A 15,309-nucleotide genomic window follows, 5' to 3' on the forward strand; every position below is an offset into this window, starting at 1 on the left:
GAACGGAATATTTCAGAGTGTAAACTTGGTCCTCAAAGCCTCATTTCTGTCCAGCAGCAAAAGAGTTAAATTCATGGTTTGTTTAATGTGTGATGTAACAGGTGAACAGATTCGAAGAGCAAACATGATGAACCTTTGGTTTCCGAGTATTGTGTGTGTGTGCGTGCATGTACATGAATGCACGTGTTTGTGTGTGTGCTCGTAATACTCATTTTGTGGGGACACAAATCTGTTTTCCAGTTACAATACAGGGATTCACTTTCCTTTATGGCACAAATGTAATCAACTTTTGAAGGTTTAGGTTGGGCAGGTTATGTTTATTAATATTATGGTTTCGATAACATTCATTCATTCATAAAGAAATGAATGCGACTTAATGTCATTTCCGAAGTTTTGGAAACAATGTGTGTATGTCTGGTTTCAGTAGAGGACCAGTTTTCTACCTTGGAACTGCGAGGAAATTTGGGGGAGGTGAGGACATACTGTATGTAAGTTTTCTTTGGGCATAAAAACGGATATTTCCATGATTTGTCCATATGTGCTATCAAGTCACCTGAAACCACTGAAGCAGAGAAAACCCTTTTCATCCAGTCTCTACGAAGTTAGCTGAGCCACTCCTCTGCTTTAAAAGTCTTAAGGACAAGTTGGCCAAAACTAAATAACATCACAGAAACTCATTTCAAATGACATGTGTTCATCCATATCTGAGAAAATCAGCAGGAAATAATCTTCAATAGTAGTGGTTTGGGATTTGTAAATAAACAATTTGTGTAGGCAATATGGTTGAATAGTGTTACAGATCATAAAATAGTGTGTCATCATGCAAACCACAGATAAGCCCTATAGTAAATTATAGTTTTGTTGCCATTAAATGTGATGAAACAAATACCTTCACCAAACTTTATTCAACAAAAAGATACAACAAACAGTGTAAAAGTAAAAACAGTCGATGTCTACAGATTATTTCAGGAGACTATAGAAAACAGTTAGGAAGCTGTAGAGAAAGCAATTTAAAGGACCCAACATAAAAAAACAGACAGCAAATGAACATGTTTCCATCCTGACACACTGCTACTCGGGAGAGCAGCACTAACATCAAAGAGCAGGACAGACGAAGAAAAGTACCAACGTAAATATAAACCACGTCAGGAAACAGCTTCATAGATTCAATTTCATTTAAGTGATTGTCTATTTTGCTATGTCTTGTAAAGTTACAGAACAACATTTGATATGATATAATTTCACAGTTAATGCATGTAGTGACAAGAAATGTCACAGGGAGAAGAGCCCTGATATGAACACACAACTGTGTGAACGCTTTGGAATCATCAGCATTTTTTTTTTTAAACTGGTTTTCTTTATATTAAAAAAATGAAATAAAAATCACTTTACCCCTGAAGTTTGATTCCAAATACTTTTGCATTTTGTTGACTGATGAAGAGCATGCAGCATTATGCAGAGTGTGAAAACCAACATGAAAAAAGGTTTAGCGGAGAGAGCATTTATGCATTCCCACATTTATGGAGGTATGTTACGGGATAATGTCAGGGTGGGTCTCCGCTGGCTGAGGCTCAAGTGGAAGGAACTGATACAGCAGGAGAATGACCCAAAACACTGACGTTAATCTATAACGGATTGGTTTAAACAATGAAGCTGATTAACACAGTGCATCAACACATGCATATGTGTATCATATTGCCTTGCAGCAGATCCTACGGCCTGATACCTAGTTGGGTATTCTACAACATAGCTTGTTGACACTGACATTGTATGTTAATTCCTGTGCTACACGCATCCATCGCTGCAGCACACCTGCATGTTTTATTTCCAAACAGTGTTGTTCCTTTTGCAAAACTTAAAATATCAAAACAAAAACTATGTTTTTAATAAAAAAACTTAAGTCAGTCTAATAAGTTTTTAATGTAAACAGTTATAGTCAGTGTTTTTCCCTGATTCAGCATTTGCACTGACTCAAACACAATTTATCAACTCAGTGGTATTTGCTAAAAGTTTGTGCAAAATGTATGTTTTTTTTGCCGAAAGCAGACACTTTAATGTCTAAAGGTTAGCTAATGGCTTTTCATTATCAAGGGAGTCTTAAACAAGTAGTCCAGCAATATACCACAAATTGGGTGTCACAAGTTTATGGAAATGAGTGAAAAGTACACAACAAGAGTTTATGGATTTAAGGCTGCACTTTCTACATTCTGTAAATGTCTTATAATATCTACTGTTTTATAAGCAAGATAAAGCCTTTGATTACATGTTTATGCACATAAAAAAAGGAAAACATGAAACAGAATAATGAAAAGAACTCAATAAACATACTATTCCTTCAACAAACTGACTCAAAGTAACATAACTTAATACACTTCTGCATTAAATCAACTGTTTGCTAAGTGCTACATATGTTTAATGCCCCTGTTTGTTAGGTAGATAGTAATAAATATAAAAATGCTGTACAGATACTTGGCAAATATTTCTAACAAGGGTAGATGATCCCTGTCAGGAAATAGGAAACTAAAAATACTGCATAGTTAGAATGAAGAGGAAACATTATACATTATTCCTTGATTGGAATTAAATGAAAATCCTGACTTTTAAGCAAGATTAATATTTATAATTCTGATGCATTTTCCTTACAACCCAGACTTTCCACAAAGAGACAATTATGCCCATTTTAAATGACTATAACAATGTGCATGCTTTTAATTGACTAGATATAAGTTTTGCTGTATGCTGTTTGGCTCTGCAGTCTTGCTTGTAGCTTTTAACTCATGGTTATCATTTCATATTTGTCCTGGACGTTGTTCTCCTCCTGTTTTTCAGGCTCAGGGTGATGCAACTCAACGAAAAGAAAGTAAACACCTGCTCCAAATGCTCCACCCACCATGGGCCCTACCACAGGGATCCACCACCAGCAACCTCCAACTCTGCAGTGAGGACACATACACTTAAAACATTATGACAAAATACAGTTAACAAACACTCATACTGACACACCAACCTGCCTGAATTCAATCTTTAAGATCTTGGGGCACTCAAGTTTCTCTGTGCCTCTTTGTAAAGTTAGAGAAAGTTTGAATTCACTTCGCATGTGATACGAAAGGAAACGATACGATATGGTAAAACATGGGCCCTGTCACAAACGTGTCCCAGGACCTCTCAATCAAAGAAGACAAAGTGCAAAAAGCAACAACAAATAATCAGAGCAAATCAAATCTAAAACCTATACTTATCATACATAGCAAAACATCTGCTCAGGATTCAGACGTCATATGCCTCCACAATGATTTCGAAGACATCCTGACATCAGAACACATCCCATTGTAAGGAGTAAGAAAGTTTACCAGGCAGGAAGAGTCAATATAACACTACATTCTTAAAGCTACGACATGCAAGAGACTCAAAATCACCACCCAGGAGTGCTGTTTTGTGAGTCTCTGTCACAGGAGGTGTCGACAGCACCTAGCTTTAAATATGGTGTTAAAGGAAATTTGACATCTGGGGAACTACACTTTACATAACTCATGTCTGTAAAATAAATACACCACTGATTAAGGCCACAGGACAAACTGCTAATGGTAATAAAAACTGCCTACATGCACGTCTCAAGCTGATCATAGTTAAGATAAAAAAGTATTCTATTGAAAACCTGAAACACACGTCTACTATGAAGTGCTAAGTCAGACTATTCAGTGGTTTTAGAAACCGTTAATATTTAGATTTATGTAATTATGAAATGGTTATTAGTGCAGCTGCTTTGCAACTAGAAGATTCCCGGTTAGAATCCAGGCCGGTTTTCCCTATGTTTGCCTCTATTTCCTCCAGGTACTTTTGTTTCCATCCACAGTCCAATGACACACAGGTTAATCGGTGATGCTAAATCATTTGTAGGCTGTGTAAAGTGTAAATGTGAGTCTAAAATTTGACTCTGTGTTCATGGTGTTCCAGTCCTTTACCCAATGGGAAGCACCCCTGCAACTCTTAACAGGATCAGCATTTTAGATAATGCATAGATGGTTATACTGAAATATAATGAGGAATAAACCATTCACCATTCTTTTTGATTTGCATACATATTAAATAGCTGCACTATTCGTTGTACTTAAACAGTGCACACCACCTCTCCGATCTGTATGTTCATGTCAGTATCATCCTACCTGAGGCGAGTTATACACAATTATCCCAGATTACAGTAAAGTCTTAAGGAGCTCTGTGTGTTTAGACCTGCTGCATGTGTCCTCATTCTCACCCTGATCGACCTCAGACAGGCTCTCAGCCGGAGAGAGATTAGAGTCCTCCTGGTCTAGTGGCTGTTAGGAGCCTTTACTGCAGGTGAAAGGGCTTCGATGAACAGATCTGATGCACAGGACTGAAAGCAAACAAGCATTTGACCAGGTCATTTTCCTCTCCTGTTCAGAAGGCAGACAGGAGGGAGGTGACTGGATTATAGACTTTAATCTATGGACACAGCTAAGATGATCAGGACAAGAGACAGTGGGTCATATAAACCCAAGCACTGCCTCACGCTGAACAGAAATCTGTTTTTGTTACATTACATTGTTTTTATACTGTGCTTATATCGTAAATGCAGTTATGCATTTAGCATGGCATGCTCTCAAGGACAGTCGGTTGAAAAGAAAGGAGCAGGACAGGGACCATGAAAGACAGGACATTATGGGCGAAGACACAAACATTGTTGATCTACCATAGGTCAACAGAGACAGGCATGAGAAAAAAAAGAAGCTTGACTTGCTAAGAAACTCGTAAACACGAGTTTTTTAGAGAGAAAAGTGAAAATTCTCACCTAAAAAATGTAAATGTTCAGAGAGTTGCCACCAACCCACAGGCAACACTTTCTTTATATCTGCCTCAGTACAGTTTTAAGAGGCTACAGAGAGCATCGTGTGAGTGTGATCAAAGATGTCCAAAAAAACTCAGCACAACAATGACTTCATCTGGGGAAGGTGGAGGAAACTGGAAGAAACACTTTGAGAAACTAAACGTGAGCTGGAAGGATCTGAACGCTTTGAGCTTTGAGTCCACCGGTTAGTTAGAAAGCTCCTCTGTGGAAAGGTGCCAGTGTTGCATGAGATCAGCTCCTCAAATGTTAGAAGCTTTGAATACTTCAGGCTGCAACAGTTAACATATCTCTTTGATATTACAAGGAATTTAGAGGGAAAGAGCCTGGTGCTGGTGGAACAAGTCTATTTTTTAAATCCGTTCAATTCAACTTTATAGTTATATAGCCCCAATTCACAACAAAGTCATCTCAAGGCACAGAATAAAGTCAAGACTATAAAGATGGTAGAGAGGAAACCCAACTATTCCCCCTTGAGAAGCCCTGGGAAAAACTCCCAGTGTCAATGCTGTTTCAGAACCTGAAAAAGGTTCATCCAGTGGAATGTGTCCAACTCCCCAGAGCTCACACTACTTTGCCTCACTTGGAATTAAAGCCTAAATCAAGATGCTGGACAGGAGAGTTCACTGAGTTATACAAAGCCACATGAAGAAAAATGGCAAAGAAATTACAGAATTAGTGACTAATATTTTGGCCCTGCACAGATTTGTTGATCTATGTATGTTTATGCTGTTCAGAGTGTTACTGGGGACACCCGGCAGGAGTATGATATATAAATCCACTTGCAGCTGCTTTGTTTGCATTCTGACAAAGTCCCTGCTCAATGTGAGACGGCAGCGCGCCTTGTTCCCTCTTCTGTTTGCAATGTGCGGACAATATGTGACCTGTAAAATTCAGTGACACCTTTGAGTGGCACATTTTCTTTTGCCGTTAGGTTTTACTAAACTGTGGCTGTAGTTTTGAGTGTAATTCCTGTGGTTTCCTCTCAGCATGTCATATATGACTCAATACATGGTTTAAAAAAAATAAAGAATCATAATAAAGACATCTGATTAGACAAAAACAAACTGTCTCAAGTTCCTGTTCAAAAACTGAATGTTACAATTGTTGTGACTAATAAATATGAAACAAAAACCACATTCAAATCCTCTGCCTTCATAACACATCGGAAGTTGTTGTTGTGCCTGTCAGTGTCTCTTCAGTCACACCCGAGACAGCCGGAGAGAAACCAGGACAGTGCAGGACATGCATGAGGGAAAATAGCTCCTGACAGCCGCCTGTCCTGACAGTAACTGGAGTCTCACCAGGACAAGGTCATGGACAGACTGCTTCAGTTTTCATTTGCTTTATCACTAGTAAGTGCGAACCTGAGATTTTCCTGTTTTTTCCACTTTCTCTGGGAGAAAACGAATACTTTAATTGTTAAAGGTATGCAGAGGTGTTTTCAAGTAAACACACTGTGTGCATCCTTAAAGCTTCACAAGCTGGTGTTTTGGAAGCCATTTTCCCATGAAACATACTCAGAGTTATTATTTAGCTTTAAAATGTTTGAATGTTTGAAACTCTGCTATGTTTAGTGTGTGTGTGTTACCACCACAAGTGTCAGTCTAAAGAACAGTGTGAAACCGTCAGCAGAGGTAGAGAATATATATTTTTTAAACCTACATGCATGTGTATGTACAGCTCACCCTTATTCCTTTGTGAAGAAACACGTTACTTCTTAGTCGTCAAAACCTTGACTGATTTTCTTAAATCAAAGAAGTTGTAGACAGATGGTAAATTATCTTCTGCTAAAATAATAACCCACACTGTGGTTTCATCTTTATCTTTTTGAGTCCAAAAATAAAAACAAATTAAATGTGATCAGGAACAGCTGTTATGACCAGGAGAGACAAAAGGAAGAAAAAAAATGAAGATATAAAATTGAGCTATTCTGGTAATAAAGAGCTGAGCATTTCATGTTTATGTGCATGGAATCCCTCCCAGCTCATTTCAATCCCAGAGCCCTTTTTTAAAATGCAGTAAAGACATGCATGATCTTTGAAATATTAATTTGGACTGTCAAGGGAGCAGAGAAGTGTGTAGGTGAAAAAAGGGGAAGCCGCTTACTTAAACTTAAAGGTTCTTACATCACACATCTGCAATGTCTCAGGCAGTGATGAGAGTCAGAGGAGCATTAAATAATAGGCTCCCAGCTCTGTCAGGCAGGCCGCTCAAAAAATATTTCTCATGATAATTACCTCAGCATAACCCTCTTAAACTTGCTTTCATATTTAACAAACCATCCAGTGTCTGTCAAGTATGAAAGCGCCTTTCTGTTTCTACTTTCTTCTAAAATTACCTGAATACCTCCATGCCCCACCCGGCCACAGCTGTGAACAACCGTGGTCCAAGGTCTCGTGCGGGGTTGATTGGATAGCCACAGTTCAGACCCATGGACACCCCGATGGCCATGACGATCAGGCCAATGCACAGAGGCTCCATGCCTTTTGGAGCGCCGATATTCTTCTTGTCACTGATGGCCAGGATGCACAGGATCAGTGCACCGGTTGCAGTTACCTTGAAAACAAATGCATCAGACAATTAGCTTAGCATCGGCCTTATTTACAAAAAACACTTTGTTTGTCATTATGTTGTTGAGAGGATGATTTGAAGTTACCTCATGTTGTGGTGCTACTCAGTCTAAGCTTATTATTGGGCTTCACCTTTCCCCTGATTTCAGTCTGTAAGGCAGAGCTGTGGTACAGCCCCATATTGCTTTAGATTAAAAAACTTCTTTAGCTAATATATTCTTCCATATTTTGGACATATTATCAAAATTATTTAATTAGTCTACATTTTTTTAAGACACAGTTTATGAAGCCCCTTGGCAAAGATCAAACATTTTTAAATATATAATATATCATATTTTAAAATAATGGTTTTGATTCCATAGCTGCTTTGTTTAAATCAATAACTTGTGTAAAAATGGGAGTGAATCATATTTTCATCAGTAGCATACTTCAGTTCTGATAAAAAAACCCGATTGGATCTTTGTGTCCTAACTGCTTTGGGAAACATCTCACTTCATGCTTACTGAAGTATTCATTCATCAGTAAACATCTCACATGGCTATTTCTGCTTATATTCATGTCTGAACTGAATGCATGCTCAGAAGCATCTCTTGATGTGGCTTTCACGGAGCTCTGCTCGAAATATTTACTGTCTCACTGCATCACTAATTTTATATTAAAACAGAGGCAAAAGCCCTCCAAAGCTGATATAATGTAAAATTCAAAAACACACTTTACTTTCATTTTGTCTGTCAGTTTGTATAAACTCTACAAACTGTAATTTTCCAACAGAATAGCCGTATATTTTACATGATACCTTAGATAGACAATTGTAAAGATAATGTGTTCGCATTCATAAACTAAATAAATATGTTAAGACCCACCTGATCAACAAACCCATTCACAACCGACAGATATTCTGCAGGATACGATGCAAATATCTTGGCTGTAGCATTTGCACCAGTCACAGCAAATTCCCCTTTGGTGTAATCCATTAAAGCATCTGTGGAAAGCAAACACAATAAAGATGTACAATTGTTCATACAATGAGCACCTCTAACATTTATGTTTTACTACTAATGCGTCACACATAAAAGCAGTATCCAAAGGAACAAAGGAAACTCATATTATTTGAAACTAGTTTTTTCTCAAACAAATGGTGACGTCTTGTAAAACAGAATTACAAAGTTAACACTGTTAAATCGGATTTCTGTAACCAAGTAATCAGTTGTGTGGTAGTGATAGCATGTACATGTTTACACCCACCATAATAAAACCCATAGACAGCACAGGATCCAGCAAAAGCCCCCAGGAACTGTGCCAACACATATACTGGAAACTTCTTCAGAGGAAGCTTTCCCAGGATCACCATGGCCAGAGAGACTGCAGGGTTCACATGTGCTCCTGGACCAAAGCAACAAAATCATAAGATAAATCACAGGGGAGGACGAGGACAAGTACCAACTAAAACTAATATTTTTACCCAGCAGTTAACTAATATTTTATCAATCAATATTTTAATTAAAGTGTTAGGTTTTTAAGAACATCAGATAAAGTAAAGCATCAAATCCTCACATTTGACAACTGAGAACTGCAAATGTCTTAACATTTGTCTTAACAAAATGTTAAAAGATATTATCTTCAGTTTTCTAACATGTGTTCTTCCTTGTCACAATATGAGGCCTACATTACCCATAATACAACTTGACCACTGACAGAGTTGTTGGAGATAAGAATGTGTTATGTCCACAAGTCCTTCAGTCCTAACGCCCCTTTTAGGCTGCAGGTACAAACAAACCATAGTCATAATTCACAGAAGGACAGTCTTGTTAAGGGGCAGCACGGTGGTGGAGTGGTTCTTGCTGCTGCCTCACAGCTCGAAGGTCCCCAGTTTGAATCCACTAGCTGCCTGCTAGTTTTCTGCGTGAAGTTTGCATGTGCTTGTGTGGGATTTGTGCAGATATTCTGGTTTCCTCTTACTATGTCTTAGTCCAAAGACATGTGTTTTAGCTGAGTGTAAATGGTTGGCTGTCTGTGTCTGTCTCTTTGTGTTGGCCCTGAGTTTGAATAAAGATCTGCCTCTCACTTAGCGACAGCTGAGGTTGGGCTCCAGCCCCCCCCGTGACTCTGAACAGGATAAGCAGATAATGATTGAATGGACGGTCTTGTTATACTTGCAGCAGCTGGTGGAGCTACTAGCTGCTTCAGGCAGAGATGAATAGTCAGCTCACTTCTTCCCTAATTCACATCTGCAGATTTTTACAGTTTTGAAACTTCAGACTAATGTGACACTGACTCGACTGACTTAATCACTAGAGGTCATTTGTTTCATCAGAAAACACAAAAGTCTGGTGTATATTTTTTAAATAACAGCCCCCATCTAGACTGAGTGAGTTGGTTTCTGAACGCTAAACTCTTGAATCGACTCGCCCTTTCAGCTCTAAATCAAGTGTCAAACATCTGAGGCCAATCAGAGAAGGATGAAATCGTCAAGTGTTTTGGACGCTGAGTTCAGTGGATTAAATCATCTAGGGCTTGTCTTCTGGATAGTTATTTATTCAAACCTTTCAGGATGCGTTCAGACAAAGGGCACTGGGTTTGAAGGCCTTTAGTGCCGGGCTGTTTTCTTATGTTCCACATTGTCCTGAGGAGGTGTGTTTGAACACATTCCAGCCAATTGTTACTGGGCAGTGATGGCAGTGTGGGGTCATTTATTTAACACTTGGGGATCTTGGCTTTGACCTCACTGTGGTAACACCACTGGGGGTATCAGCCATGCGCCCATTGTTAATCTCCCCGTCCTGTTCATAAACACTGACTGCGACAACCAGCTAGACCTGCCTGTCTGAATTGCATCTGACATAATCTGCCTGAATCTGCTTAAGGCACACGTAGACTGCAGGTCATTAGAGTGACCATGATGTGTCACACTTACGATACACTGTCATCTAAAATCTGAGACTACAAAGTGAAAACAATTGTGTTTTCTTCTCCTATGGGGGCCCCCTGCCAGAGAAGCCTACAAAGCCAAGCTTGTCACACCTGACCCCCCCCTTATCCAGAGACCCATGCCCCAGTAAAGCTCATTAGTCCAATACCTATGATCATCTTCAGAGATGTCGTCGGACAGAAGCTTCCCACAGAGCTGTGGACCCCAGGGCTGAATGGCCCAGTCATGCAGCAAAAACTCTCCATATATTAACCTCCCTGTCCTCGGGCTTTTCTATTATTCCCCTCAAGCTTTACAATTGCTCTCATTAAACGTGTAGCACAAGCAACGCTGTAATGAGTCAAAATGATCACAGCAAAAAAATGTTTCACTGTGTGACATTTTGCATTTTCTGTTAAACTAACATTTCTCGCTCAATAGGTTCAAGTTTTTTCATATAAACAAATGATATAAGTTCAGCAAATATCTGATTTACTAAAACATATACAGGAGGAATTGGACCATCCGAGGACGCCTTGATTAGAAATACATATGACAAGTCTGCATGGTGCCTTTTAAAGACTGATTGACATTTTGGGAATTTTGGGAAGTACCCTCATTTATTTTCCTTTAGTTAGATGAGTAGACCAACACCACACCAGTGCCTGTGTTAAATGTTCATTTCTCTCTTCTGCGTTCTCTGTGTGAAATGTTGTATTGTTTGTACCTTTGTGTTGATCTGCACAAACAAACTGTTTGTCAATGTTATTCTTGGTTCTTGAGCCAACAGCAGGTTAGCTTAGCTTACAGGAAAGATTAAGCTCTTGACAGCTAATAAAATCCACTTACCAGCACCTCTAATTATCACTAAATTACACGTTATTTCCTATTTGCTTTTTCTGTATGAAACAAAGTTTGAAAATACCAAGTTTTGATGTTTTAACTGCATATGTTAGGTTACGTATATATTTATTTTTACGTGACGTGTGGAAACATTTTTTCACCAAATTGAGATGCAAAGCAAGCACAACAAATAAGCTGCGGCAAAGAAATTGAAAGCAGTCAAAATAAGATATAACATTTTGGTGTCATTGAGCTTTAGAGGTGCAGGTAGGTGCATTTGTCACTGTTGGACAGAATCAGGTTAGTTGTTCCCTGGTTTCCTGAATGTCAAACTACTACTTTCAGTACTTATTATGCCATGTTTACGTGTCCTCTTCTTTCCACTCTTCCCAACAGTGATGGGAATGACCATACAACAATCCCTGGAGTCTGCACAATGAAACCCTTTACATACTGAATCCCTTAATTGCTGTTTAATGGACACTCACCATTTTGGTTCAGGAAACCCATGAGAAGCACTATGACATTTAACAATGATCCCCTCCTATCCCTGTCATTGCTGGCAAACCACAGAAGGCTCTTCTTGCTGTAATCCTGGAGGAATGTACGCGTTAAAGTCCCATTTGGACATCAGGGCACAATATCTCCAGCCCTCAAAAACACTTACACCACTCTTCCACTGAAAATCAGCCCATTAGCGAGGGTAATTAAACAATAGTGCTTACTGTAATCCTTGATACAGGCCACATTCTCCCATTAGCACCATTAATTTTTACTTTGTGGTCCAGATAAAGATTAGTGTACGGTATCTTCCTTCATTATGTAACATTGCAGGTCCGAGTAGTCTAATCTAATAGTCCCATGTTTGTTTGTTTTCTTTTCTGCAACACTTTAAAGATGGTCACACAAAGAAAACCAAAGGCAACTGTTGCACTGTAAGAGCAAAGATAGGGCCACACATCCATGTTCAAAGATCACATCTCCTCCACAGACACACTGTGTGATGACCTGTTGTCATTGTTTTCTCTGGGTACATTTCTGTAAGATTTCTGCCATTGCTGAAACTTAAATGCCATTAATGTCAAGAAGTTGGCAGGTAGAGCTTCTCTCTGCTTCAAGCACACTAAACTGAAAAAGTTTAGGCTTTTTTTTGGTACCTGCGGCATCTTTCACTATTTTCTGTCACATTTACCAAATGATGAATTGATCAAGAAATCGATAAACTAAACTGCACAAATCCCTTTGACCAAACACTACTCACAGAATGACCATAAGCTGTGTCCATGAAGTGTGAGTGAGTTTTACCTGACACTCCCCCTCCCATGTAGACGGCCATCGTAATTCCCAGAGTGAAGCCAATGTGGATAGTCAGGGGCTCCCCTTGTTCCCCTTTACTGAGCACCGTCTGGGCCACTGAACCACATCCAAAAAGCTGGGACACAGACAAGAACAAAAACACAAAGAGTGGAGCTAGAAAGACTAATTGTTTTCAATTATTCCAATTATACCCCCTATTAACACTAGCCCTCTTGTCCACCAACAGCCTCTGACTGCCGCAGAAAATTTGTCCAAATTGGAGCATTGGAAAAAATAATGAATCCCCCTCTTATTAGGTAAAAGGCAAACTAGAAGAGGAAAAAAAGAGCAGAGCAGTCATCCAAAAAAAAAAAAGGGGGGGGGCTGTTGTGGAAGCTGCTTCACTCTTGTCTGATGTGGCATTAAAGTGGCTCAGAGAGGTAACAGGTGGAGCTCAGAGGTGACAGGTGGAGAAGGGCACATTTCAGACTAGAAATATATTACAAACTCTTTTAAGAAATAAAGAGAAAACCCAGTAAAACAAGAACACTGATCTGAAAAATATATTTATAATTAACTATAATTAATTTATCCCCGTGTTTATTTTTCCCAGAGCCTGATAATCCAGGAACAATTACTCATTATATTTAGAATAATTCAATTTTTGAGTTACAGCACATGTTTTGATAGGTTGTGAGGATAAACAGCCCCACAGCAGCCACATCTTGTTTAGATTTTTACACTCTGTCTAGAGCAAAAACAGCTGAGCACATCAAAGAGACAACAGGGAGATGCCTATTTTTTCCTTAATCTACAGCCTGTTAATAGAGATATATGATAGACAGCAGTCCCTGGAGACCCAGTTTGACACCTTATTAGCATACTGGTCTGCAGCTTCACAGCGGCTGTTTAAGCTGGGTGACAGGTGCAGAGGGAGGTACTCACTATCAGGACAAATATCCCCAGAAATTCCGCCAGGAACTCCTTAAAGATGTCTCGCCTCAGGCCAAATTTTTCCTTTATCTTCCTCCTGAACTCCTTCTCCATTTTTTCCCCTGCAGCTCCTTTGTGTCTTCCTCCGACCAGAACAAACAACTAACAACTGTAATGAGTCTCAGTGTAATTGTCAGTGCAGGTTGCCGCCTCCCACTGCCCAGTGCAGCCTGGGCAGGCACGTTAGGCTTTCTGCATCTATTTCCCTTTATAACCACAAGGGGTCTACTTTTTTATATAACAGAAAAGGGCTCCAGACACACACCTCACAAATGTGAATGTGGACTGACTCCTGCATTTTTTTTTTCAGATGCATAAATAACAGACATTTGGAAACATGTAGAAGGATGTCATGAATATGAACTTTTCATAAAAGATAATTACTTTTGTGGGTCTTTAAATTCCAGGTGAAATATACAAGGTGAATGTAAATAAAGGAAAACAGCTCACACTTAATAACCTGGATGGCTCAAATGTTTGAGTGAAATAATTCCTAGCACAAATGTTCACTATTTCAAACCTGCTGTCACTTTGGAAATAAAAAATGCGGTTTCTATACATATATATTTGTTTTTCAGCGTGTGGCTGCAAAATTTTTAATAACATTTAAAACTGATTTATTTTTTTTACTGTCCAACAGTATTTTGGCGGAGATGACGTAATATAAATCTTATGTTTCACCATTTAAAAATAAAGGAATTCGTTTATTTATTTTATATTGCAAAGTCCAGGAAATATTTTGTAATTTTTATATTATAATGTCTGTTTTTAACAAACCTCCATAAAACAAACCGATTATTGTTCCAGTTTTTGCAAACATTTTTTTTAAATGTTTCTTTTCATTGCTTTTTTCTTTATGTTTCATTTTGGCATTTAAAACTGTCACACCTGAAAAAATATGCATGGGTACACTAAATAGCATGAAAGTAAATATTGTGTGGAAGCTGATTTACATATTTTGGAATAAAGACAAATCACCTAAATAAATTGTGTATGTTCCTCTTTAAATCATTTAAAGAATTATACTGCAAATTAAATGAAAAAAAAACTACAACAAATAAAATCATTCAAAACGTATATGGAGTAGGTGGTAATCAAAGCAGATTGAAAGTCAACAAACACTTAAATATGAGTAAGTATGAGGGAAACTTTTGATCACAAATGATCGTTTGTTTGTTTTGTTCAGATTTGTTACGCGGAACTTTGTAGAATAAAAACAAACAAATTAAAAAAAACACTCAAATTAAAATAAAAAATCTTCCCAATCTTATCAATCTATTCTCATATTCTTATATTGTTAGTTTTAAATCTCTTATCAGGGAAAGCTCACTTTTCTTTTCCTCAGTCAGAAGCTTTGTAAAGTTTCCTTACTCACCTGTCCTCTTGCTGCAGCCTCCAGAAAAAGTCGCAGCCATGTTATCAGTCACATTTCCAAGTTTTGTAATTGCTGTATGCGGCCATTATCACCCAATTTAGCTTGTTAAACCGCTGTTGGTGTGTGTGTGTGAGTGTGTGTGTGTGTCTGCATTGTCCGAGGTCCGGTGCATCCAACAGAGGGAGCTCCATGAATACATTTGAAGTGGCTGCTGCTAAGTTTGTCACACCGTCTCCCCGGTGCGTCTTATCTTCCGGTCACCGTGCTTTGTGAAAAGGTGAGACGACAGGCTGAGAATGGGATGTTTTCAATGCATTCATCAATGTCACTGTTGCAGGCACGTCCGCTTTGATGTGAAACAGACACTTGAAGAGTGTCGCCCATGCTGTGAAAAAAGGCTGATGTGCTGATGGAGAAGAAGCATCCCTTCGGGGATTTGCAAATTATGGGCCTACAT

General features: G+C 38.8%; 1 protein-coding gene across 1 annotated transcript; it reads right to left on the reverse strand.

Moving 5' to 3' along the window:
• Positions 1 to 912: 912 nt before the first annotated feature.
• On the reverse strand, positions 913 to 13,714 carry aqp9b (aquaporin 9b). The gene is made up of 6 exons (XM_067485785.1): positions 13,430 to 13,714; positions 12,494 to 12,620; positions 8,683 to 8,820; positions 8,301 to 8,419; positions 7,206 to 7,423; positions 913 to 2,933 (listed from the first exon to the last, which is right to left on the reverse strand). Exons 1-6 carry the CDS (start codon positions 13,529 to 13,531, stop codon positions 2,771 to 2,773), a joined length of 867 nt encoding a protein of 288 aa, XP_067341886.1. The 5' UTR covers positions 13,532 to 13,714; the 3' UTR covers positions 913 to 2,770.
• Between the last annotated feature and the right edge of the window lie 1,595 nt (positions 13,715 to 15,309).

Source organism: Channa argus, chromosome 2 (assembly GCF_033026475.1).
Source record: "Channa argus isolate prfri chromosome 2, Channa argus male v1.0, whole genome shotgun sequence".
NCBI classification, from domain to species: domain Eukaryota; kingdom Metazoa; phylum Chordata; class Actinopteri; order Anabantiformes; family Channidae; genus Channa; species Channa argus.